The sequence below is a fragment of the Brassica oleracea genome, chromosome C5, assembly GCF_000695525.1.
Source record: "Brassica oleracea var. oleracea cultivar TO1000 chromosome C5, BOL, whole genome shotgun sequence".
In the NCBI taxonomy this organism is placed as follows: domain Eukaryota; kingdom Viridiplantae; phylum Streptophyta; class Magnoliopsida; order Brassicales; family Brassicaceae; genus Brassica; species Brassica oleracea.
Genome location: NC_027752.1, coordinates 40,439,009 through 40,464,062, shown reverse-complemented (window position 1 = coordinate 40,464,062; position 25,054 = coordinate 40,439,009). Strand labels below are relative to the sequence as shown.

The 25,054-nt window shown below is 42.5% G+C and overlaps 6 protein-coding genes across 7 annotated transcripts in view; 2 read left to right on the top strand and 4 right to left on the bottom strand.

Moving 5' to 3' along the window:
- Positions 1-776, top strand: part of LOC106292309 — a 1,525-nt gene extending 749 nt beyond the window's left edge. Inside the window, exons 2-4 of the mRNA XM_013727908.1 lie at positions 10-152; positions 228-348; positions 438-776. Of these exons, the coding sequence (XP_013583362.1) occupies positions 10-152; positions 228-348; positions 438-776 (603 nt within the window). The remainder of the gene's footprint in view (positions 1-9; positions 153-227; positions 349-437) is intronic.
- Positions 777-2,427: 1,651 nt separating this feature from the next.
- LOC106293253 (GDSL esterase/lipase 4-like) lies at positions 2,428-4,067 on the bottom strand. Of its 2 annotated transcripts, XM_013728909.1 has the most exons (5): positions 3,776-4,067; positions 3,507-3,634; positions 3,183-3,413; positions 2,565-3,098; positions 2,428-2,495 (listed from the first exon to the last, which is right to left on the bottom strand). In XM_013728909.1, the coding sequence occupies exons 1-4, from the start codon at positions 4,041-4,043 to the stop codon at positions 2,604-2,606; spliced, it is 1,122 nt and encodes a 373-aa protein (XP_013584363.1). In that variant the 5' UTR covers positions 4,044-4,067; the 3' UTR covers positions 2,428-2,495; positions 2,565-2,603. The 2 variants fall into 2 exon arrangements, with proteins under 2 accessions (XP_013584363.1, XP_013584361.1); XM_013728907.1 differs by having other exon boundaries at positions 2,483-3,098.
- A 3,334-nt stretch (positions 4,068-7,401) lies between these two features.
- Positions 7,402-10,070, top strand: LOC106292308. Its single transcript, XM_013727906.1, has 3 exons — positions 7,402-7,721; positions 7,821-8,856; positions 8,964-10,070. The coding sequence occupies exons 1-3, from the start codon at positions 7,402-7,404 to the stop codon at positions 10,068-10,070; spliced, it is 2,463 nt and encodes an 820-aa protein (XP_013583360.1).
- A 2,220-nt stretch (positions 10,071-12,290) lies between these two features.
- LOC106292307 lies at positions 12,291-14,748 on the bottom strand. Its single transcript, XM_013727905.1, has 5 exons — positions 14,118-14,748; positions 13,908-14,042; positions 13,544-13,818; positions 13,024-13,161; positions 12,291-12,926 (listed from the first exon to the last, which is right to left on the bottom strand). The coding sequence occupies exons 1-5, from the start codon at positions 14,746-14,748 to the stop codon at positions 12,291-12,293; spliced, it is 1,815 nt and encodes a 604-aa protein (XP_013583359.1).
- Positions 14,749-18,408: 3,660 nt separating this feature from the next.
- On the bottom strand, positions 18,409-20,392 carry LOC106293631 (GDSL esterase/lipase 1-like). Its single transcript, XM_013729302.1, has 5 exons — positions 20,083-20,392; positions 19,564-19,691; positions 19,191-19,424; positions 18,822-19,077; positions 18,409-18,723 (listed from the first exon to the last, which is right to left on the bottom strand). The coding sequence occupies exons 1-5, from the start codon at positions 20,345-20,347 to the stop codon at positions 18,482-18,484; spliced, it is 1,125 nt and encodes a 374-aa protein (XP_013584756.1). The 5' UTR covers positions 20,348-20,392; the 3' UTR covers positions 18,409-18,481.
- A 1,584-nt stretch (positions 20,393-21,976) lies between these two features.
- Positions 21,977-24,341, bottom strand: LOC106295612 (ethylene-responsive transcription factor RAP2-2-like). The gene is made up of 3 exons (XM_013731560.1): positions 23,875-24,341; positions 22,408-23,286; positions 21,977-22,316 (listed from the first exon to the last, which is right to left on the bottom strand). The coding sequence occupies exons 1-2, from the start codon at positions 24,182-24,184 to the stop codon at positions 22,457-22,459; spliced, it is 1,140 nt and encodes a 379-aa protein (XP_013587014.1). The 5' UTR covers positions 24,185-24,341; the 3' UTR covers positions 21,977-22,316; positions 22,408-22,456.
- Positions 24,342-25,054: the final 713 nt, after the last annotated feature.

Below are 25,054 nucleotides of genomic sequence, written 5' to 3'. Positions count from 1 at the left end.
TTTTTTGAGTGCACGGCTACGATTGATGATGTGGTCCATGGTTCAACCTGGTATTACATATCATGCAGTGGTTGCCATACTAAGGCTACGAAAGGCCCAACTTCTTTGATGTGTTCAAAATGTGGGAAAGTCAACATATCAGGAGTACCACAGTATTTATTCTAAACTCACTTCTCAATTCTCAGTAACAATTTGAATGGTATTAGCTTCTAAATTTTTCATGGCAGGTACCGTGCACAGATATCTGTCTATGACAACAGTGAGCAAGCTGTTTTTGTTCTGCTTGGTGATGCTGGTTTTGAGTTAACTGGGAAGCATGCAGCCGAGTTAGTCAGCAGCTATTTTGAGGTAAGTTTCATCACTCGGAACTCTTAGTATTGGTACTCTCAATATTGGTCTTCACGTAAGAATTGAATATTGGTAATCTTGAATGTCAGGCTAATGGAGACCAAGGAGTTATCCAAGAGGTGCCTCTCCCGGAAGCTTTAATTAGCACTATCGGTCAGAAACATAACTTTTGTGTGAAAGTTACAAAGCACAACTTAGATGGGAAGTCTCGATCTTTAACTGTGACCAAGATTATCCCTCTGAAATCTCCACCAGTCACAGAATCTTCGGGAGGAAACTACAACCCGACAACTTCGGAGGAGAGATTTGAGACTGGAACGATGGTGTCTGAAGCTTCCAAAATCAGTGTGGATTCGGCAGAGGGAAGTAAGAGCAATGGTGACATTGATGAGATGGGCAAAGCAAAACGCCTCAAGCATGGGGTGTAGATCTTTCGTGTGTCGTATCATGTCTTGCATGGGATTACATCTATAGTTTTTTTTTCTCACTCTGTTATGGACTCATGATTTCTTTCAGTTTCTCTAAAGTTTTTTATATACTCTGAATGCTTATGTTTTGATAATCATTATTCTACTTCTTAAGGCTTATAACTCTGTTTCTTTAGGTGTTTTGAAATATAGCTTTGTGACAAACAGGTCAATCATTTCTGAATTTGAAAATCATTCTTCACGAACTGTGGATGTTCTTTGAAAAATGTCTGTAATGAAAGCAACATTTTCGGAAAAAAAGGAGGTTTTCAAGTACATATTTTACTTTAGATAAAAACGTGTTTTCCAATCAACATAATTACTCCACTTTCCATAAAAGTGTTGAACGGCATAAATTTAGTACCGTTAAATGAAAAAAGAATCAATCAAGTAATTGATATTTCTTTCCGATAACGTAAGAGAATATTTGCATATCTTATGCATTAGCTGCAATACCTAAAGCATTGTTTTTTTTCCCGTAACTCTCAGCAAAATAAGAAAACAGAAGTACAAAGCATCCCCTTAAGCTGCTGCACGGAGAACCAAGCTTTCTATTTCCGTTGGAAGTGTCTACCAATCTTTAATCAACGCTAGACTCCAACCAATCTCTACAAATCTTATTCCATCAGTCTAACTGGTAATCGGTTTCATTATAAGGATAGAAATATATAAGGAATGGAGCAGCCACCTCCTGCAGGTAAACAAATCTTTGCCCCTTTTTTTTAGTTAAAACTTATGTATTATCCCATAAAAATATTTAATAACCCGATCAAATAATGTCTATATTTTATTGACCGTTACATATATTCCGAGTGGTGACTATTATATAATCTTACTATCTATGAGTTTTTGTTTTGAGTTATACTTTATATTGTATCAATATATTTAGTTATACAGTTGGCTATCCACCAAAGAAAAGCACTATCAATATTTAGCTATCATCAGAAAGTATTATATATTCACTTAGAATTTAATCCAAGTATAAACTTAGGGATAATATAAAAAGGTTGAATTTTGGTGGGATGGGGTGTAGTGATCGCCTTATAGCCATGGATGTCGCTAGATATATTATGTGAATATTGGGTTATAGATTACTTTTTTGGTCTTCTTTTTATTCCAAATAATTTTGATTTAGCTTCATTATATTTTGCAATCGAATAATAAGTAGCATAGAGTTCTCCGACCAAACACAGTTGGTGATACCATTGTTCCAAACACAGTTTTTGTGTTCAAACAATCAACACCTAAATCTAATATGATATTTTGGTTCAACATTTTCTTAGAAAATAACCCGGGCGTAGCCCGGGAACTGACCTAGTGTAAGTAATACTACTCTGCTTCCTAAGAACAGAGACGTGTGGAAAGGAAGATGATAAAGTGTCATGGGTCAAAACGAAGGATAGTTGTGGACCTCAGAGATATAACGCAAAGCCCAATTCAACAGACGGCAAATGATGGAACGTTTGTGTTTCATTCAAAACTGAACAGAGTTGTATTGTCTAAAGGGTGGTGAAGCTAGCTGGAGAAGTAGTAATGCACCACAAAATTCAAGCCATTGTCGATCTGTATGTAGTGGTCTAGAATGAGACACTTATCCAACGATTATGGTTTTGATTTAAGGCTTAAGAGATCCAAGTTCTGTATAAATAGTTGTAAGCAAGTTTTCAGAAAGTAAAAGTTCAGTCTCCTCTTTATTATTTTTTTTTGGTACATGTGTGTAAAAATCATATTATTTTTCATGCATAAGTACAAAATAAAATAAAATAAAACCGTTGACATTGAAAAAACCTAGAGTCCAAATAATGTTTTGAGATTGTAAGGTGCCGTAACATCAGATGATCCGCTCCAAATCAGCTCAGCGATCTGTCCATGAGCTTTCTCCGTCAAATGACCAGGATCAAAGAAGATGTAATCATCAGCGTTTTCGCATAGCTGGTAAGTTTGCGACGGTCCATTTCGGAATCCACACGTATTGACTCCCCTTAACGGTCCGCTTCCGCAACATGCCATCTTCCCTTGCTTGAAACCGTATTGTGATGGATTGTTGATTCTTTGGAGCAGAGAAGTGTGAAAGTCGTGAAGAGAGTATTTGAATCCTGATAGTTGACGCTCTAGACGCCTCAAAACTTTAGGGAACTCTTGGTTATGGAGGTTGATCATCTCCGAGACCGGCTCAAAACATGATCCTATCTTTGTCGGGTCAGTTATCGACATGCTTGGTGTACAACCGTATGGACCTAAGCTCAAGAACCCGAACTTCCTTGCTCCCATTTTGTACAATTCCTAAAGAAATAATCACAATTATTCAGAATAAAATTTTCTAATTAATATTTATCTCTGCTTAAAGTTATTAAATATGTTATTTACCTCGATGACGTTGGTTGTGTTACCAATAACGAAGTCAACGAATCTCTCTTTGGTAGTGGTAGTAATAGTTGTGGTATTTGCAAAGAAAGGGTATTGGTAGTCATTTGCTCCGATGTGAAAGAGATAAACAGCTTTCGAGATGACTCTTCTAGCCTCTGCATCTCCTAGTTTCGATCTCAACACTTGCGTTGCGTTCTTGAAGCTGCTTAGCTGCGTTCCTAAGTCTTTTGACTTCACACAAAAAAAAAGTCAAAGTCAATGATTTTAGTCAAACATATGAATATTTATTTTGATGTTTTTGTTTCTTTTGAAGAGATTAATTACCACTCCGGGAAAAGTTGCGGCAAATACTCCGGCGGCTGTGGTGGCAAAATTAAGACCGTAGGTTAGTTGACTGCTGCTGTAACCAGGTTGTAGGTTTGGTGGGAGCAATGGTAACCAAGCATCTTCAGCTGTAACGTCCAAAATCAGCAACATGCATTATTATGGTAACATAAATAAAAGTACAGGTATAAATCAGTTAGGTTATAACTTTTTTTGTCTAAACAAAAACAATTTAAACGTAAGAAGATGTTGTAGAACTGATGATCTACCGATAAAGTCTATCATTATCCGTCCATCGGAAACCCGTCCCGTCGGAAACTGAAACGTTGTTTTACCATACGGCCAGTAATTTGACCGGAAACCAGGGAGAGAATCGAAGTAGTTGTTGTTTCCAGCTTCGAACAGGGAATCTCCGAACACGAACAAAGCGGCTTGGTTAGTAACGAAATCGTTTTTGCAAGAAATCGAGCCGAACGATAAGCTTAACGTGCAGATGAATAAGATGGTGATCATCGAGCTAAATTTAGAACTTGCCATGTTTGAGTTGTAGTCTCTTTTTCTTCCTATACAGAACTATTAGCTGATCCGTTTTATATATATACACAAGATTGTTGAATATTTCAGTACGTTTTAATAATGTAACGTGGTCAAGTTGCTTGTCTTTGTAATCATTTATTTCAGTTGTACGACTTTGAATATAATTTTTCATCAAAGACTCGGTTAATTTTGAATAAGGCTGCGGAGTTTTGACGAAGACAGACTCAAATAATAATTTGTATTTTTGTAAAAATAAATTATATTTTTGTATACGGCTGCGGCATTCACTAATGCCGCCTCAAATAATTGATAATGTTGGAGAGGAATTTAAGATTCCCCGCAAGGCCCATCAAACAATGGTATTTGGCCTGTTTACATCGACAATCCGGTCAAGACCGGTTTAGCTGACGGATCGATCGGACAGAACATTCGATCGATCGGTTCGACCCATTAATCGATTGAGTAGTTTAATCGACGTCAACCTGACGAACCTTCACTTTACTCGAAAGCCCACTTTGCTTAGACTTGGGCCAGGCTTCTAGGGCGAACTAACTTTAGGGCGAATGAAGGAAAGACCAACCGAGTCTATAAAAGGACAACATAAAGAATAGAGAAGGGGATCCACAAACAGACACTAAGACACTGACAGCAAGATCTAGGGTTTACGACCGATTGCTCTGCTTAGTGTTTCCGTCGGAGTCTTTCAACAAAGCTCCGACATTTTCCTTCTTTCCTTAATCTATTTGTAATCCCGTTCGTTTATCTCATATTGTGAATAAAACGTCTTTGTAAGACCCACAAAACCGAGTTCATTTCATTATCATTCGATCTACCAAACTCATATTCAACATTTGGCGCCCAGCGTGGGGCCTTACAGAGTAACGTTCACGAATTCAATATGGGTCCCGACGAAACACCCGCTGACGGTAACAGACCGTCGGCCTCTGTTATGCCGATTCCCGATGCTCCGATCGCTCCGAACCCATCTGTATGCTGCAGGCCATCATAGCACGTTTCATTCAACAAGAAGAAACCAACAAATCTACGAGCGACCGTCTGGCCGCACTCGCCGCCGCTCTCGGAACCCTAGCTGGCGAAAACGACATAGCGGAAACGGCAAGAAGAAGGTTGTTCGCAACCACAAACCGTAACCATGGAGTCGAACAACCAACAGACGAAGCAAACCCTACGAACGGCGAGACTGCACAAACGACTGACGGCTCAGACTCTCTGACTAGTCGCCAGATCGCCGATATGCAACTCTCACTGCGGGACATCCACTCTAAGATACATCATGTCAAGGCATCCACACCAGAGATCGAACGCGTTCTCGCCACCACCCGGTGAAACCCTTTCACCCAGCGGTTAATGAAAGTCAAGATAAAAAAGACGGAGAAACTCTGTATCCCTCCATACAAGGGGGATTCGGATCCGACCGATCACATGACCGCTTTCAACATAGCTATGGGTCGAAATCACTTCTCCGACGAAGAAAGAGACGCAGGCCTCTGCCAACTCTTCGTCGAGAGCCTCTCCGGACTGGCCCTAAGTTGGTTTTCACATTTAAAAGAGAGTTCGATCGATAGCTTCGACGACCTGTCTGCCTCTTTCCTCAAAAACTACATCATGTGGTCCCGTCAAGGAACATCCATGGCCGACCTATGGAAACTATCCCAGTCGCAAAACGAAAGTCTCAAGGACTTTATGAAAAAATTAAAGCTAGTACTATCAAAGGTACCTACCCCGGATCACACCACCGTTGAAGCCTTGACCAACGCGCTTTGGATTAACTCCAAGTTTCGAGACTACCTCGGGATTAACCCAACTATAACCATCGAAAACTCTCTGCACGATTCAAAGAACTTTATCAAGATGGACGAAGACAAGGGAGCTCACAACGCCAAGCAGCAGGCTCTAAAGCCGACGACATCAAAGACATCAGACGCCCAAGAGCCACGACAGCACGCCCCTTACAAAAAGAAAGGACCCGTCTATGCCATCTCCGAGGACGATCAATCTGGTGCAGTCGCTGCGGTACGTGAACCAGGGTGGAACGTATGGGAACGCGATACTGAAGAAAAAATGCAGCAGTCCCGCAAGCCCGCGTCCGCCAACTCTAAGAGTTCATACGACCAGAACAAGTTCTGCAAGTACCATGATATGAGAGGTCATGACACCAAAGAATGCAGAACCCTCTACGAGGCATGGCTCGCCTCCACCAGCGATGGTCGCACCGAGGTCGAACCACCGAAAACAAAAAAGAACAAAAACATTAAAAGTTGGAGCAAGAGCAAGGACAAGAAGAAAAATACCAACGAAAAAAAAGAAGCAGACTGCCCTCCGGCAGATGATGGCGACCAATCGCATCATGACGAGGAGTCAACCTCCAACGAAGAAAAACCGAAAGATCGGCGAAAGATTTTCACAATCCGAACCACGCCATCCACAACGGCAGAGTCGGAGGACGATCTACGCCAATCACTCAACCAAAAATCAGGGAAGACGATCGAGAGCCTCACTACCACGGACAACCCGCTTATGGAAATCGATGGCGCACCGCTTATGATCAGTCGGTCCATAAGGAAGCTCAATGTTTCAGACGCTTGACACGTCCTTGACGCCAAGAGAAAGGACCCACTCCACCAGCAAGACGAACTTAAACGGGAGCTGTGGTCAAACAATCAATCTGATGGTATCGAGACGACGGATCTTCAAATTAAGCTCAACTCGAAGATCTCGGATCTCCACGAAAAACTCAAACGATGCAAGACCGACCGTTCCAACGTGGAGCCAGAGCCGTTCGCCCTGTATCAACGCAAGACTCAAGATCTGCGTACGCGTCTCAATTCACTTAGGGCCGAACGAACAGCACGGCCCGAGGAAGAGCATCAAGAGCAATTTCAGCGCTTGAACGTGATCATGGGAGGATCCCCCCTGGCAACGATTCTGTCAGATCTGTGAAAGCTTTCCGACGGAAGGCAATCACAACTAAGCGCTGGCCCACCACCCCAGAGGCTAGCCCTCCAATCACCTTTTCTGTCGAAGACGCGGCAGACGACCACATGCCGCACAAAGATTCGCTCCTCGTTGACGTCGGAATTAGTGACTGCACAGTCACCAAAGTCCTCATGGACACTGGCAGTTCGGTCGATCTCATCTTTAAAAGAACACTCATCAAGATGGGGATTAGCCTTGACGATATGAAACCATCCGGGCTATCGCTAACAGGTTTTAACGGATCAACCAAAACCATGCTCGGAACGATACGCTTGCGAGTATACGCCGAAGGCATTTCCAAGAACGTCAAGTTCTCCGTCATCGACGTTCGAGCTCCATATAACGCAATCCTAGGTACGCCATGGATCCATGCGATGAGGCTATCCCTTTGACCTATCACCAATGTATCAAATTTCCTGGAAACGAAGGACGAATCATCACCCTTCGGGGCGACCAAGCAGCTGCTCGAGATCTCCTCGTCGCCGAGGTAAAAAACCGGAAGGCGACTTCCCACGTTAACTCAGTCGCCAAACCAATCCAGAAGGTCTATCATATCAAGGAAGAGATTCTCGAGGTAGCCATCGACGACAGCGACCAAGCCAAGACCATCCGAGTCTGCGCCCACCTTCCCGATGACACGAAAGACAAGATCATTTTATTTCTGAGGGATAACGTCTCTACGTTCGCTTAGTCTACCTCTGACATGAAAGGGATCGACGCAGGCGTCCCTACACACAAGCTCAATGTCGACCCAACGTTCTAACCAATTCGTCAAAAAAGGCGCAAGCTCGGCCCCGAACGATCGAAGGCCGTCAATGAAGAGGTCGACCGATGGCTAAACACAGGCTCCATCACGGAAGTGAAATATCTCGAATGGCTGGCAAACCCAGTCGTCGTAAAGAAGAAGAATGGCAAATGGAGGGTCTGTGTCGACTTCACAGACCTCAACAAAGCATGTCCTAAAGACAGCTTCCCCCTCCCTCACATCGATCGACTTGTCGAATCAACAGCAGGCAACGAGCTGCTGACATTTATGGATGCCTTCTCTGGTTACAACCAAATAATGATGCATCCAAACGATCGAGAGAAAACAGCTTTCATCACCGACCGCGGGATATACTGCTACAAAGTAATGCCCTTCGGTCTCAAGAACGCCGGCGCGACATACCAACGACTCGTCAACAAAATGTTCGCCGAGCGATTGGGAGCCACAATGGAAGTATACATTGACGACATGTTGGTGAAGTCCCAAAAGGTAGCCGATCATATCGACCACCTCAAAGACTGTTTCTTCATCTTGAACAAGTACGACATGAAGCTCAATCCAACGAAATGCACTTTCGGCGTAATGTCCGGCGAATTCCTTGGATACAGAGTCACTCAAAGGGGGATCCAGGCGAACCCAAAGAAAATAACTGCCATCCTCGACCTTCCTAGTCCCAAAAATAGTCACGAGGTGCAACGGTTGACCGGTAGAATCGCCGCCCTCAATCGATTTATATCACGATCGACCGATAAGTGCCTCCCCTTTTATGATCTGCTGCACGGCAACAAGAAATTCATTTGGAACGAACGATACGAGGAACCATTCGAACAACTCAAACGCTATCTTACAATGCCACCAGTGTTGGCTAAGCCAGACAAAGGCGATACATTATACCTTTACGTTGCAGTCTCCGACGCAGCTGTGAGTAGTGTGCTCGTCAAAGACGAACGAGGCGACCAGCGTCCGATATTCTATACCAGCCAACGCATGACCGACGCAGAAACACGGTATTCGACCCTCGAAAAGATGGCATTGGCAGTTATGACTAAGGCAAGGAAGATTCGGCCTTATTTTCAATCTCATTCGATCGTTATCCTGACAAACTTACCACTGCGAACCATCATGCAAAACTCCAATCACTCGGTAGACTCTCAAAGTGGGCCATCGAACTCAGCGAGTACGACGTCATGTTTCAGAGTAAACCAGCTGCAAAATCCCAAGTGCTGGCCGATTTTCTCATTGAGCTAACTCCAGAACTCGAGCAAGATTTACAACTACCCAACGCTACCTGGATTGTGCACGTCAATGGATCATCTTCCAACAAAGGTTCCGGGATTGGCATCCACCTCCAATCCCCCACCGGCGAATTGCTCCAACAATCCTTCCGGCTAGGTTTCAAAGCGTCCAACAATGAAGCGGAGTACGAGTCCCTCATTGCTGGACTACGCCTTGTGCAAGCAGTCCAAGCAAAGCATATCCACGCTTACTACGACTCTCAATTGGTCGCTAACCAGTTTAGCGGGGACTACGACACTAAGAACGAGCGAATGGATGCCTACCTTAAAGTCGTGCAAGACCTCGCCAAAAATTTTGAGTCCTTCCAGCTTACAAAGATTCCCCGCAGCGAAAACTTTGGCGCGGACGCTCTAGCGGCGCTCAAGAGCAGTCCGAAAGATCAAGTAAAGCGGACCATTCCGATCCAGCAGATTGACAAACCAAGCATCACTCTTTCACACGATGAGATCAACCAAGTAGTAGCGATCGACGCAACAAACGCAATGGATACAAGTGAAATGAGCGATCGATTCGACGATAGACCGCCCGACTGGCGAACCACTTTTATCCAATTTCTCTCAAACGAATCACTCCCGCAAAACAAATGGCAAGCTCGTCGATTGAAAACCAAAAGTGCAAACTACGTTCTCATCGATGGCAGACTACATCGTTGGACCAATGCAAAGATTCTATTGAAATGCCTTGGAATAGAAGAAGCATTGCTCGCCATGGCAGAAACTCATGAAGGAGCAGCAGGGAACCATTCAGGCGGTCGGGCGCTAGTTCCCAAAGTGAACAGCCTCGGTTTCTACTGGCCGACCATGATCGCTGATTACGAGGCATACGCAAGCAAATGCGATAAGTGCCAGCGGCACGCTTCAAACATACACAACCCGACCAAAATTCTAAGAACTATGACGGCTCAATACCCATTCATGCGCTGGGCGATGGATATCATTGGACCAATGCCAAGTTCCAGACAACGCTAATACGCTCTGATAATGACGGACTACTTCACCAAGTGGGTCGAAGCGAAAGCACTCGTCCACATCACCGACAAAGAAGTCCAGAACTTTGTCTGGAAGAACATCATCTGCATGCACGGCCTTCCCTACGAGATCGTCACTGACAATGGCTCTCAGTTTATTTCCAGAAACTTCTGCGGTTTCCTAGAACGATGGGGGATTCGCTTGAACACGGCGACGCCTCGCTATCCGCAGTGCAATGGACAAGCCGAAGCCACTAACAAGACGATCCTCGACGACATCAAGAAGCGCTTGGACCTCAAGAAGGGTCATTGGGCCGATGAGTTGGACGGGGTACTTTGGTCACACCGAACAACTCTGCGAAGCACAACCGGTCAGACGCCATTCTCTCTGGCATACGGGGTCGAAGCTATAACTCAGGCAGAAATTAACGTCACAAGCCTTCGCCGAGCAAAAATGCCACGGAATGAGGAACTGAACAGAGGGATGCTATTTGATGGCTTGGATGCGATCAAAGAGCGAAGAGACCAAGCATTGCTCCGAATCTAGAACTACCAACACCTTGCTGAATCCTGTTACAACAAAAAGGTTCGCTCCCGACCGTTGGAACTCAATGATCAGGTCCTTCGCAAAGTGTTCGAAAACACAAAGGAATGGAAGGCCGGCAAGTTGGGAACGAATTGGGAAGGGCCATATAAGATAGTCGAGGTCGTTAAGCCTGGTGTTTACCGATTAGAAAACTCTACTGGCGAGCCACTACCCAGAGAGTGGAACGCTGCCGACCTCCGGAAATACTTTACTTAACCGTCACCATCGAGCGACAAAAAAAGAAAAAAAAAGAAAAAAACCGAGCGAATGACCTCACCGTCACTTTCGCTCAAAGCTAAACAAATGACAACACGTCACCTTCGCCCAGCTTCAGGCGGATGACACCATGTCACTTCTGCCCAAACACCGAATGAGCATGTTCCTGTCACTTTTACTTTAATAACGACAAATGACCGAAACCGCTGTTCGGTCAAACCGAACTACGATTGGCTTGATCCCCTTAACGGGGTACGTAGGCAGCCTACCACTAGGTTCAGTCATACTCCAAAAAAAATATATATATATATATGTATATATATATATATATATATATAGATATCGACATATTTTTCGTACGAAATGAGATATCCGCAAAGGCATCACGCGAATGCACGTATGCCACTTTCGCCCAACAGAATGGCTACGCATCGCATGATCTAAGTGCGAACAAGTATTTCGTTCATGTTCGAAGACCGATCTTCGGAACAGACGACCGATCGGCGGAGACTCGCTATCAAACGAGCAAGCATTGATCGATCGATCGACAGCGAGATCCCCGCTTTTCATTCGGTCACCAAGAGGGTTCACAGCTCAGTTGCAAGCTAGCGAAGCACGCCTCCCTTGCCCCGCTTGAACTTCAACAAAAAGGCATCACGCGAACGCACGTATGCCACTTTCACCCAACAGAATGGCTACACATTGCATGATCTAAGTGCGAACGAGTATTTCGTTCGTCTTCCAGGACCGATCTTCGGAAAAGACGACCGATCGGCGGAGACTCGATATCAAACGAGCAAGCATTGAATGATCGATCGATAGACTGCGAGATCCACGCCTTTCATTCGGTCACCGAGAGGGTTCACAGCCAATCGCAAATTAGCGAAGCACGCCTCACTTGCTCCGTTTGAACTTCAACAAAAACATGCGACACCCTGCTAAGGAAACATAATATCGACCAATCGAGCGATAGGATTACTTGCGCGCATTTCAGTCGATCACCCTGTCACCCGACGAAAGTGAGAAAGGGACTGGGAACACGCAATTCATGTATGTCGACCAAGCAACCACAAATGCTTTGAGACAATGACGAAGCCTATCTCAAGTTTGCAAGTTCAAAACAAAAATAAAAACATCCAAAAAGCAAAGAGCTAAGAGTATAACAACAGTTCGAAAGAAGAGTATCAAGGCAATCGAAAGACACAGCTTGGAAGCTGCGACAAAAGGATAAAAGATAGATAATGAAACAACAACAAACGGCTCAGTAGGCTCAGGAGATCAATCTTCGGTGATTGAACCTGGAACGGCAGCACCGATCGTCCCCGCGGTCTGAATCTCCTGAATCGAAACTTCGCAAGCAGCAGCCGGATCAACAACCTCTACGTTTGAGCCGACGTTCGAGTCGAACTGGTTCGAACCCTAAAGTCGCTCGAGACGAGGAAGAGAGGAGACAGTGAGATCGTGATCTGTGATATCTTCAACGACAACTCCCTTCAGCTCTTCCTTGAACTTTGCCTCGATGGCAGACAAGATATCCTTCAACCTCTTCGGGACGGGCATCCCCCACTCTTCCGGCATGCCCAGCCCATCCAAAGCTCCGAAAGCCTGACTGTGGAGAACGAGCTTCTCCTCGTGCTTATCTCGATCGACCATGTATCTCCTAAACTTGTCGAAACGATCCGCCACCGCCGCCGCTCCGATACAACTCATCTCAGACGTAAGCTCGCGGCGGTGCACCTGTCTCTCATGATCCATCGTCCTCTTCCTCTTCTCAGCCTCCTCGGTCTTCTCTACCTCCAATCGATCGATCTTACTTCGAGCAGCCTCTAATTCACCTTCAAGATCTTTAATTATCCCAGCATCCTGCTTGTGCTCACGATGATAACGGCTTCGCTCGGCGATCATCTCCTTGGCTTTGTCCATAGCAACCCTTTTAGACTTCTCGATTTCCGCATCCTTGCTCTCGATTGTCGCTTCAGCCGTAGCGAAATCTGAAGCCATCCTACGCAGTGACAGCTCGTAATCCAAAATGAGTTGGTTTTTACGGACAGCAGCCTATATAAGTAAACACAAAAGGAGAAAGGAAAAGACAACGATTAGTCGAGCAAACAACAGCTAACTCACGATAAAAATTGGTTAGTTAGGAACTTACTACCACGTCGGCCTGAGCAGATGCGATAAACCCATTTGGAAACGCGAGCTTGGAAGTCTCCGGCATCAAGTGCGCGCCACCACGGATCCGACGCACCAACTCAGCACACGCATCAGGATCGCTGACGAACGGCGAGTCCTTGTCATGACAAAAGGTCCAACGCTTAGATGAGGCTAGTGAAAACCTATCAGACGGAGGACTCAACCTTCCCCAAGGCAGCAAGCGAGAGGTCGGTAAAGCTATCTACTTAAGAGAAAGAGGAGAAGGACCTCGCGACCTCTTCTGAATCTTTCCGCCAGGTCCGAGAAAATTCCCGTCGGTCGGCTCTTTCCTCTTCGCCCCAATTGATCCGACAAGGCCCATCTCGGTTGGATCGTTAGAGCCATCCATCTCGCTAGTCGAATGATCGACTTCCACCTAATCTTTCTCCCCTAAGTCTTTCCCATCCCCGGAGCAGACCACTACCTTTTTAGAAGACTTGTTCTTCTTTTTTTTTCTTCTTTTTCTTCAACAAACTAACATTGGGGGCATCGGCCGTCGAAACGTCTGTCCTTTCGACCACCGAATCCGAAGCCGCGACATCTCCCCCTCCGGTCACTGCCTCCTTGGCCAGAGATCTTTGAGGCTCGGCATCTTCGCCCTCAGACGCAGTCATGGAGCTGAAGCTCTCACCTTTTAGCTTAGTGCGTAGGAGCTCGCTGTAGCTCGGATATGCTTTCGGAATGTGCCCCATAAGTGGAAGTTTCATTCTTTTCCCGGTCGTCGTCACGCACGGAACGTCTGGCGACCAATCGACTAGAACAAAAAAAAAAGGAGAGAAACGATCAGAGTGAGGGAAGAAATGATGATTATCTAGTCAATTTAACAAAGCAACAAGAAAGAACCTTTCGCGATGCGCTTCTGTTGGCAACTGATCCTCTGACGATCGAAGCTCGCCCACGTCTGCTGATTAAGCACCACCATCTTCGGAACGTCTTTCCAGAAGGTGTCCTGAGGGCCGATGGTGTTCAGATGAGCAACTGCAAAACAAAAAAAAAACGACACAAGGTTAAAACTAGATTTGGTACATCGATATCTCGGCATAAGCTAACTACCGATATCAGAACTCCATAGAACTCGGTAGCTTTTGCCTGGAGGATCTTCGAAGGCAGCATTATTAGCCTTAACGAAAAAGTATGAGCGCTGCCACAGCTTCGTCCCCGAGGGATGACCAGTCAAGATGTGAAGCCCCGAACGCATTTGCACCGCAAACAAACCATTCGATTTGGGCTGGGTTTGTGTCAACTCCTCAAAACTCCGAACAGACATTGACACGTCAATCTCTGCTGCCATCACCATCAACGCAACAGCGATCCTCATGTCCCCGATCATCAACTGAGTCATAGCTATGTCTCGGCGCACGCAATAAGAAGTAACCAGACGAGGGATCGGGAACCACAACCTGGAATCTTTCTGAAAGAATGATTCATAGACGCACTGAAAGCCGATCGGTGGAGTCCAAGGCCGCTGATCGGGCCGCGTAATAATGAACTCGACGCCGTACGCTCCACACTCCTTCAACAGCGAAGACACACTTCTGAAAGTTGATTCAGTCAGCAGAACATCGCCCCAACTTTGTCCCTGCACTACGGACGGCCGAGCAAGCTTCGACGGGAGATCCAAGAGTTGCCCAACTGCCCCATCTTGATGGTAGCAGAAGGGAGTCAGTCGGCGAATTTTCCCCATCGGGCCGATCGAACGATCGTCGACGCCTCCGCCGGGGATCCCGTCAACCGCGGTGGCTCGATCCCGCCCAATCTCCTTCGCCGCACAATCCCCCTCGCTTCTTCTCTCTATCGTGAGATCGTCGTTTGCCCTGGCCGGAACGATCTCTCATGTGCCCTCAACAACGCAATCACCATCTATATCTTCCTGAGGTAGCTCCCTAGGATCTGAATCACGCGGAAGGCCTTGGCGAGACACAGTCGCCGACGCTAGCAGTCGGGTACCGACCGATCGATCAATCGGAAGATTCGAACCGCTTACTGCTCCTTTCCCTTTCCCAAACTTCGATTCCGATCTCAAGGGCGGGGGAGCAACCCGATCAATCGATCGATCAGGCGATGGCGAAATCTCCTCTCGCGCGACCATCGGAACAGTGAAGAATCACAGCGGCAAACCGGAAAATGGAGAATTCCGGCGAGGAACAAAAGGAAAGGAAGAGAGAAAGAAAGTACCTTATAGATCTGAGAAGAAGTGAAGAAATGAAGGATGAAGCACCTATTTATAGCAAAGAAAAATAATGTATTTATTGGGCCTATTAAACCTATGTCGGAGCTTCGTTCTCCGTGCCACTAGGGTCGTCACCTCCGAGTCAAATCAAACTATTCGAGCGACGAAAGCCAACATTCACGGTCTCGCGCCGAACGCCCAGACAAACGGCGACCCCGGAGTCTCATAAAGTCAATCGACGAAGGGTATTTCTCGGGAAGTCAAGTACATTCGACAATCAATATTGCTTAGGTCGGTCGGGCGACACGAAATGTACAAGGAAGAACAAGGTGATCGATCGACCAATCATCGGACAAGATTGAAAATCTTTCTGCAATGAATTTACACCAGCCCAACGATACTGCTCCAAGTTTAGTGTCGCAACGAACTAAATACCTTTTGCGTGAAGGAAAAAGCCACACAACATCATGATTGATCGATCGATTTAGTAACAAGTCGCAGACTGATCGACCGATTGACCGTGAGTGGCCGGTCAAAGATCAAAAATCAATGTTGCTTCGGTCGGTCGGGCGACACGAAATGTACAAGGAAGAACGAGGTGATCGATCGACCAATCATCGGACAAGATCGAAAATCTTTCTGCAATGAATTTGCACAAGCCCAACGATACTGCTCCAAGTTTAGTGTCGCAACGAACTGGAGACCTTTTGCGTGAAGGCAAAAGGAACACAACATCACGATTGATCGATCGATTTAGTAACGAGTCGCAGACCGACCGACCGATTGACCGTGAATGGCCAGTCGAAGCAAGCCCAATCCCATTGTTCTCAAAACCAATTCCTGCAATCCTAATACGAAGAAACGCGATCCTTCGTAAGAGGACTGGGGGGGGCTTACTGTTGGGGAGGAATTTAACATTCCCCGCAAGGCCCATCAAACAATGGTATTTAGCCTGTTTGCATCGACAATCCGGTCAAGACCGGTTTAGCTGACGGATCGATCGGACAGAACATTCGATCGATCGGTTCGACACATTAATCGATTGAGTCGTTTAATCGACGTCAGCCCGACGAGCCTTCACTTTACTCGAAACCCACTTCGCTTAGACTTGGGCCAGACTTCTAGGGCGAACTAACTTTAGGATGAATGAAGGGAAGACCAACCGAGTCTATAAAAGGACAACATAAAGAATAGAGAAGGGGATCCGCAAACAGACCCTAAGACACTGACGGCAAGATCCAGGGTTTACGACCGATCGCTCTGCTTAGTGTTTCCGTCGGAGTCTTTCAACAAAGCTCCGACATTTTCCTTCTTTCCTTAATTTCTTTGTAATCTCGTTCATTTATCTCATATTGTGAATAAAACGTCTTTGTAAGACCCACAAAACCGAGTTCATTTCATTATCATTCGATCTACCAAACTCATATTCAACAGATAATACTAGTAGTATAGGTACCTTCTAACGACCCATTTATTAAAATATACATTTGTATTATTTTATTTAGTTGATCGACTTTCAATGTTATGTTATCTGGTCTTGAAACTGACCAGAAAAAAACAAACATGCGACTTTGAAAGTAACCAGAAGTAATCTATTGCTAAAGGAAGTTTTACATTTCAAAAGGTATTGTTGATGTTGAATTTGTCAAGTGAATTAGAAAATGCAACGGTGTTCTGTTAGAGAAAATGAAAAAATAGCTGATGTGATCTAAGATATACGTTATAATAACTGTGAACTTACTACCTTTGCCACGACACTGAACGTGAGAAATTTCTAAGGCTTTTGCCGATGTAGTGCCAAAACTTCTAATTATAATGAGTGGATCATACTATTAGTATGAGACATTTTTTGGCTTTCTATTACACCTAGAAACATTTTTTACATGTGACACACTTTGTTGTGGGCTAGCAACAGATTGTGGATAATTTTGCCCTTAATGGAAAAGATACTTGTGGATGGGTGATTTGTAGACGAGTGATGCGTGGTTGGGTGATTTGTGGACGGGTGATGTGTGGATGATTGATGTTAATGTGTTTATAATTGATAACGTGGACAAACTCTCTGTTTTGATTCTATAAAACTATACAACAATAAGTGGACACAGACTCATGTTACTAAAATTATACCATAAAACGTGGACAAGGACTCTGTTATCTCTCATACAAACATTTGGCTTCTTCAGCTCAATTGATAAATTATCTTCAATTAAACTTCAATCAAAATGAGAAAGAGATGATATTGTGAGTACGAGCGGAGAGAAAAATTGAAGAAGCGTTTACCTTTTGTGATAGATCTTGCATGTCAAAGATTTCTAATCTAAGGAATTTGCGCTTTGTTATGATGTGGATGAATGTAATTTTGATTAGAGTTGAATTTAGATTCCGAGATGATGAATGGAATCGAAGGAATATTGTCCATGTTCACAACTAGTTTATAATTCTGTTAAGATGTTCATGTACACAACTAATTTATAATTATGTTATCTACGCTTTGGTGTCCACGTCCACATTTTGTTTACACATTAATATATTTAATATATATATGAACATGAATCTTAAAAGATAGAGAATTTTATATATAGTTTGTTATGACAATTATTTTTGTTTAATATATTTTAGAACTTGAGATAAAAGTAAATAAATACATAAAGTAGAATAAGAAAAATAATAAAATGAAATAAGAAGAGTAGAGAGATTCTCTTTAGTTTAGGGTTATAAAAGTTTTTTTGACAAAATAAAGTGTGTCTTAAGTGATAAGTGTTTTGTAGTGTAATTTGAATTTTCAAAAGCGTCTTTTTAGATGTAAAAAATTCAATTATAGTGATAGGAATATTTGACCGGTGTTGTTGATGTATATTCTCAAATGCTACTGTTTGGAATAGAGAGGTAAAAAACGGTGGTCTATGGGCTCTAGAATCAGATTCGTCTTGAGTCACTTTGACAAGAATGATTAATGAGATAATGCGTTGAATTAAGGATTTATATCTTGAGCTCAATAGTAAAACCAGAAATATGACGTCGAGATAATTAACAATGGGCTTTACATACTGGACCAATAATAAAACGGCCCATTTCCTTAATAAAGGTCGATAAAAGCATCGCCTACTGTTGATTAAAGTCTGTTTTATTGTTGTGTGCTCGAAGTTGACCTAAATTATATTAATCAAATTATTATCATACAACCATCAAATTTATCATCCTTCGGAACACATATGTTCTGGATTCATCGATCAATCTTTCAATTAATTTACAAGTTTTGAAACAAGGTCTTGAGAGTGTAGGGACCAACAAGATCAGACGGACCGTCCCACATCAGCTCAGCGGTCTGTTGATTAGCCTTCTCAGACGTGTGTGAGCCATCGAAGAACATGTAGTCACTAACATTTTCGCATAACTCGAAATCACGTGACGTTCCTGCTCGGTACCCACACGTACTGCTCCCCCTGAACGGTCCACTTCCACAACAAGCCTTCTTCACTTCCTTAAACCCTATAGTTACCAAAATGAAAACATGCAATATATTTATCCCCTCGCCAGCATATATATAGAGATATTATTGTAATAAAATATCACACAAAGCTTGATACCGTATTTTGTGGGATTCTCCATAGCTTCGGTTCCAGCAGTGTAAGAGTCGAAGAGCGAGTATTTGAAACCGGGCAATCGACGCTGTAGATCTCTCAAGATATTCGGAATCCTTAGGTTATGAAGTTTTATCAACTCAGTGATGGGTTCAAAACATGATCCTATTCTATTTGGATCCATGGTTAGCAGTCCCGGAACACAGTCGAGTCGACCCATGTTCATGAGCCCAAACTTCCTTCCTCCCAGTTTATAAATTCCCTGCAAAGAATAGTACAAAACATTATAAAAATATGATTAATTACTAGCTTAGCATATTGAAAATTGTAGTTTTGTATTGAATTATAGTTAGTCCATTATATGTATATAAATACCTCGATCACAGTCGTGGTGTTACCGATAACATTATCCACGAATTTGTCTTTGCTATTGGATTCAAAATGAGAGGCGTTAATGGAGAAGGGATAAAAATAGTCGTTAGGACCAATCTGAATGATATAAACAGCTCTTGAGATTATCCTCTTGGTCTCTGCATCTCCTAGTTTATCTTTCAACATCTTCTCCACATTTTTGAAGTTGTTTAATTGGCTTCCCAAAGGTATCACATTCTAATAAGAGATACAGACAGAAAACGTTTTAAACTATTTAGATAGAGTAGAGATATAAGTAACTCCATACCTTTTACAAGTACCTTTGAAATTGTATATAACGAGAAAATGATGTTAAGAAAATATAATAATTAAATACCTGTGGTTGATATGTTTCAACCAAAGCTCCGGCGCCGGCAGAAGCGAAATTAACGCCGTAGGTAAACTGATTGACACCATTTCCCGGCTGTAGATAAGGTGGTATCAATGGTAACCAAGCGTATTCCGCTGCATTTGTAGTAAAAATTGTTGGAACCGGATTTGACCCTAGTGGGATGAAACATTGGAATGTGCCCTAATTTCATGGGGCCCCCAATTTGAAAAAAAAGCTCATATACATGTAAAATGTATACTATATAAAACATAAAAATAATTAAATATATTAAGTAAAATTTATATTATCATATAAAATTTATGATTATTCATTTTAAAATTTAGCATCTACAAAATAAAACATAAAATTTTGATTTTTACTAAAAATTAGATAAAGTTTCAATTTTGTATAGGGCTCCGTAACGTTATGTTCGGCTCCGAAAATTGTTCCACTGAGAATTTTATATATCATTAGATTTAAATGAAGAATTATGGAAATAAGATGGATATGTGCTTTTGAATATACCGATAAAATCTGGAATCAAACGGCCGTCAGAATTTCTTCCGGTCGGGAACTTGAACGTGGTTTGGCCATACGGCCAAACATTAGCCTGAGCAGTTCGGCGTGTGTTGATGTAGTTATTGTTTCCAACGTCGAATACGGAGTCTCCGAACACGAACAATGCTGATTGGTTTGTTATCAAACTTTTCTCGCAGCTTATTAAATTGATCGATGAAATTATAGTCGAAAAGAGTAATAATATCGAACATAATCGCACATTGTTTGCCATATGAATGGTACTTTAAGATGTTTTTTTATATAAGATGTGTGTGCCATTTAAGTAGAACAAGGCCTGTGTTTATATAGGTGATAGTAAGTCAAAGCCAGCTAGAAAAAAAAAATGAAGAGAAATGATATTAGACGTTTCTGGACAATTTCCGCCAAAATTAAATTATAAAAATTCCTCTTTGAATAGTCAAAAATGTGATTATAATATGGGAGGGAACTATATAGAATATAATACAGTTGGATTAGTCAGTCAAGATTTGTATAAAAATATGCTTGAACTAATTGAATAGAGAGATATATATTAGTTTCTTACTTTCTTGTCTTTCACGGGACTGCTGGTCAATGGAAACGTTTAACTGTATCATGTGAACTGATTAGTTTAATCAGATCAAACGAATACCATATCAAATGCAAATCTTCATTTTTTTCGACGTAAATCTTTTCATTTCCGTAAATTGTTTTCTTTTTGTGGTGAGCAACTAAACTTTAGTGAAAGTTTCTCAATCACAGGACGCTCCTGATCTGTATCCGCACGTACTGCTTCCCTTAACGGCCACTCCCACAACAATCTTTCTTCACATCTTTTAAACCCTATTTCACCAAAGCAAACAATCACAATAAAACAACACATTTTAAGTTATTACATATAGAACTTACAAAGTTGTCGCTACTGGTCAGTATGGGTTTGAGCTTTGTTCCATGCATTTTACACGCTGGTCCAGTATTTGTTGGCATTAGTCGAAAAGTAACTCGGATCAATTACTGTAGTACCTAGTCTATTGTGTAGTCACTAAGTGCCGTCCGGATCAGACAATAAGACATATAAAAAAATTAAAAATATATATATAGAAGACATTTGCACATATACAAAAATATATAAGGCCATGAACTAATGCAGTTTACTTAAAAGAGGCAAAAAGCAAATGTTAGATCTAGAATCATGCAAACATAACAAAATAGTGTGTATATGTGATTTTGGTTTTACCAATAGAATCTAGAATCAAATCAACGGTCGTTAGAGTTTCTACCCGTAGGGAACTTGAACCTTGTATGACCGTTCTATAAATGGTTTAAGTGTACGTGTGACTGTGAACTGATTCGTTTAATCAAATCAAAGAACTCCAAATCAGATGTAAGTAAATTTTCCATTTTGTGTGTTTGTTTTCTTCTTTGTAGCGAGCAATTGGGATTTAATGAGAGGGAGGAACCACATAACGTTTTAGCATTTCAGCATAGGTTCATTAAAGTGATCTTATTCTTTGTCAACGATTACATTGGGTGATCTTATCTACTAAAAAGTTTGAGAATCAGTCGCAGCCTCGTTGATCATACGTTGTAACCTTTTTTCATCACATTCTTAGTGCCTTACAGAATAATTTGGGTGCACTTTTTGTATTGTTCTCTTGTCACTTGTCAGCAACTTGGTTATATTTTCATCAAAAGGTTCACGAAAAAGTTTACAAGAATAACTTGATTTTATATTGGTATTCAACCAGAGCAAACCCTTTTCCTTCTGTCCTTTTCCGAATCGTTTATCCTTATTAAAGAGATCAAAAGTGAGGCTTTTCGAATTAAACACGATGAATGAGCAAAGAAGATAGCATTTATCAGTATCAAATCATCTACCAAGCAAGCAAAAGTTTTGTTAGACAGAGAAGATTCATAGAACAAAACAGAGGTTCCAGACAGTTTTTATACAAGTGTTGGGGGTACAAAACATAAACACTTTCGAGGGTGATGATGATACGCTATAAAAAGAAAGATCAAAAAGAGAGTTTTAAACATTAGTAAACAAAAAAAAAAACTCACACTCACTAGATAGAAATTATAACTCTATTTACTTCATCACCCCTTTTATTTCAGGAATTTAAAAGAGAGACGCTCTCCGTGAGAAAGAGACTCATATAAGATAACGATGCAATAAGCTCCAGGTATGAACTTGTACCATTCCCCCGGCCAACAGCAAAACCCTGTGAGACAACAACACACAAAAACCAAACCGAAGTTTAGGTAAAACCAAAGCTAAGGCCGTTTGTCCTCACCAATGAACTTGAAACTCACCAACACACAAAGAGCTTTATTTACAAACTAGGCAACCCATCAATCACTTTCAGAAGACTCCACCATCCAGCATGGAGTTGATATCATCTAAGCTCCATAGGTCCATTGGGGTTCCCTCTTCCTGAGTCATAGTAGCAGCATCACCACCGAACATAGCTTCCACTTCCAATGGAGACTCCCACAAGGCGTTGTTCAAATATGCCATCAGATCATCAGAATTACCATTGTTGCTTGTCCCGTCCTCAGAGTTGGTTTTGAGCTTCTTGGCTGGATTGGTTTCTTCAATGAAAGGAGCTTGGTTACTGTTGACCAGCATTGAAGAGATCTCAGGTGTCTTGGGGGTATGATCACTCCACCCAAACTCAGAGCAGTCCAGTGAGTTACTGCCCTGGTCAGAACTGAAATACTGGTATCCATTGTTGCCTCCGACATCAAAGAACTGATTGTTGTACATCTGAGGCTTCTCTTCCATGAAACTCACATCACCGAAAGAGGAGTCATGTCCCATGTTGTCAAAGGAGTTGTTGCAGTACTGACTTGGCTGCTGAACCAAAGCTGGGCTTTGGTTTGGTTTGGCCACTGGCTTCTTAGCAGCAGGGCGTTTATGGGTGACGCTAGGGACCATCTCCTCTGGGAAGTTCACCTTAGCTTTATTGCCGCGGATCCTGCGTGCAGCCGCATCATAAGCTCTTGCTGCTTCCTCAGCGGTGTCGAATGTTCCAAGCCATTCCCGGGAGCCTTTCCTAGGATCACGGATCTCAGCGGCCCATTTGCCCCAAGGGCGCTGCCTAATCCCCCTGTACTGATTCTTCCTCTTTCTCTTAGCAGACTTCTCAGCTTGTCCACCAGACTCTATGGTTTTCTTGCCAGAAACTGAACCTAATGAAGTCAAACACACAGACAAAATATTAATCAATCATATGATAAACTCACAAAGCAAAAACACACATAAACAAAACTGCATCATCTACTTGAACAACATAGTAATCAAAACCAACAATATCAACCATTTCCACAGATTTTAACAATAATTGATGCTAGAAACTAAATAAAAGCGTCTGAAAACCAAGATCCAGAAGATCTAAATCATTTCAATAACTTTTAAAACGATCACATAAGAAAAAAAACAAAAAAGTCAAACCCTTTACTACTTGACAAACTCTAAATTTTTCTAGAAACAAAAAAAAAGTCCAGTAATCATGTAACAGAACAAAGCTAGAAAGGTTCTAATCTCTTGTCTCTTTCCCCAGAAACCTTCAAAAAGCTATTCAGATCTTAACCTTTTGTCTATTGAGCAATAACAATCCAAAAGAGAATCTAAAAACGAATATGGAGATGAACCCATAACAAAGCTCTCATCTTTCCTAAACAGAATAATCATGAACCAAATAAAAATCCTAACTTTAAGCATTTAACACATAAACACTCAAAACCCAATTCAAAAGATTCGAGATTTGAATCAAGTACCAGCGGAGGCGGAGGCGAAGGCGGCGGGAGGGTAAGCTACGGGCTTGGCACCTGCGGCGAAGACAAAGGGCTTGACATCGGCGAAGACATCATCATCCACATCGAATTCATCTTCGCAATCGAACGATGCACCATCCTTAAACCCTTGAAAGTCAGCCTCGAACTCATCGTCCAGATCGAGGAAATCGGATCGCTTCTTCTTCTTCGAAGCTTTCCCTTTGTTTTTCAGATCCGGCCAGAGGTACTCGCTCGTGACGCGGCGGGACCTCGACGGAGGTATGAAATCGGAGATTATAGCTCCTCCACACATGGCGGTGTTAAATGCTTAGCAATGTAAACTTAGCGGCGAAACGGTAAGTATTAGCTTCTTTGGGGTTCTCTTTTGAAATATTTATCTTCCTCTCTCTGTGGTTTGTTGATTTCCAGAAAGATAGAGAGATGGTGCGTCGTATATTATATAGATTGATTGTTTATTATTGTACCCTTGCTTTGTGACTCGTTCTACAATAATGCCATTGAATTGAGTTAAGGTAATTTGAATTTCCAATCTTATAGGTCGGTGAATACGTGTCCTTTGTTTTGTGCAATGGGTTGATGAATTTATATAATTTATGTTATAAAAAAACTAGAATTTTATTGTATCGAAGAAATTTAAATAAGGGCAAAATTTTATACCCGTAGGAGAAGATAACACTGATAACAAGAGAGGATGTGTTATTAGAAGAAGAAGGAATGGTGTGTCTATAAACGATCGAAACGATCGTTTATATAGAAGAGAAATTAACTGTGCAAATAGTGCAACGGGCCCCACATCTTTTATATTATCAACATATACGGCGTTTCTTTTTCTGACTTTTCACAACACTCCCCCTTGGGGACCGGTGTCACTATCCACTCTCGCTTAACGTCTTTGTTGCCTCGTTAAAAACCTTTCTAGGAAAACCCAATGGGAAAAACCATAGTAAGGTAAAAAGAGTACAACTACGTAAGCTCCCCCTCGAATGAGCAGTCATAGATCCTTCTGATGACGCATTCCAATGTTACGAACATGTTTTCTGAATATCGAAGTCGGAAGTGATTTTGTGAAGAGGTCAGCTGCATTGTCGCATGATTGGACATATCTTACTTCAATCTCTTTCTTCTTCACGAGCTCTTGAGTGTATGAGAAGAACTTCGGATG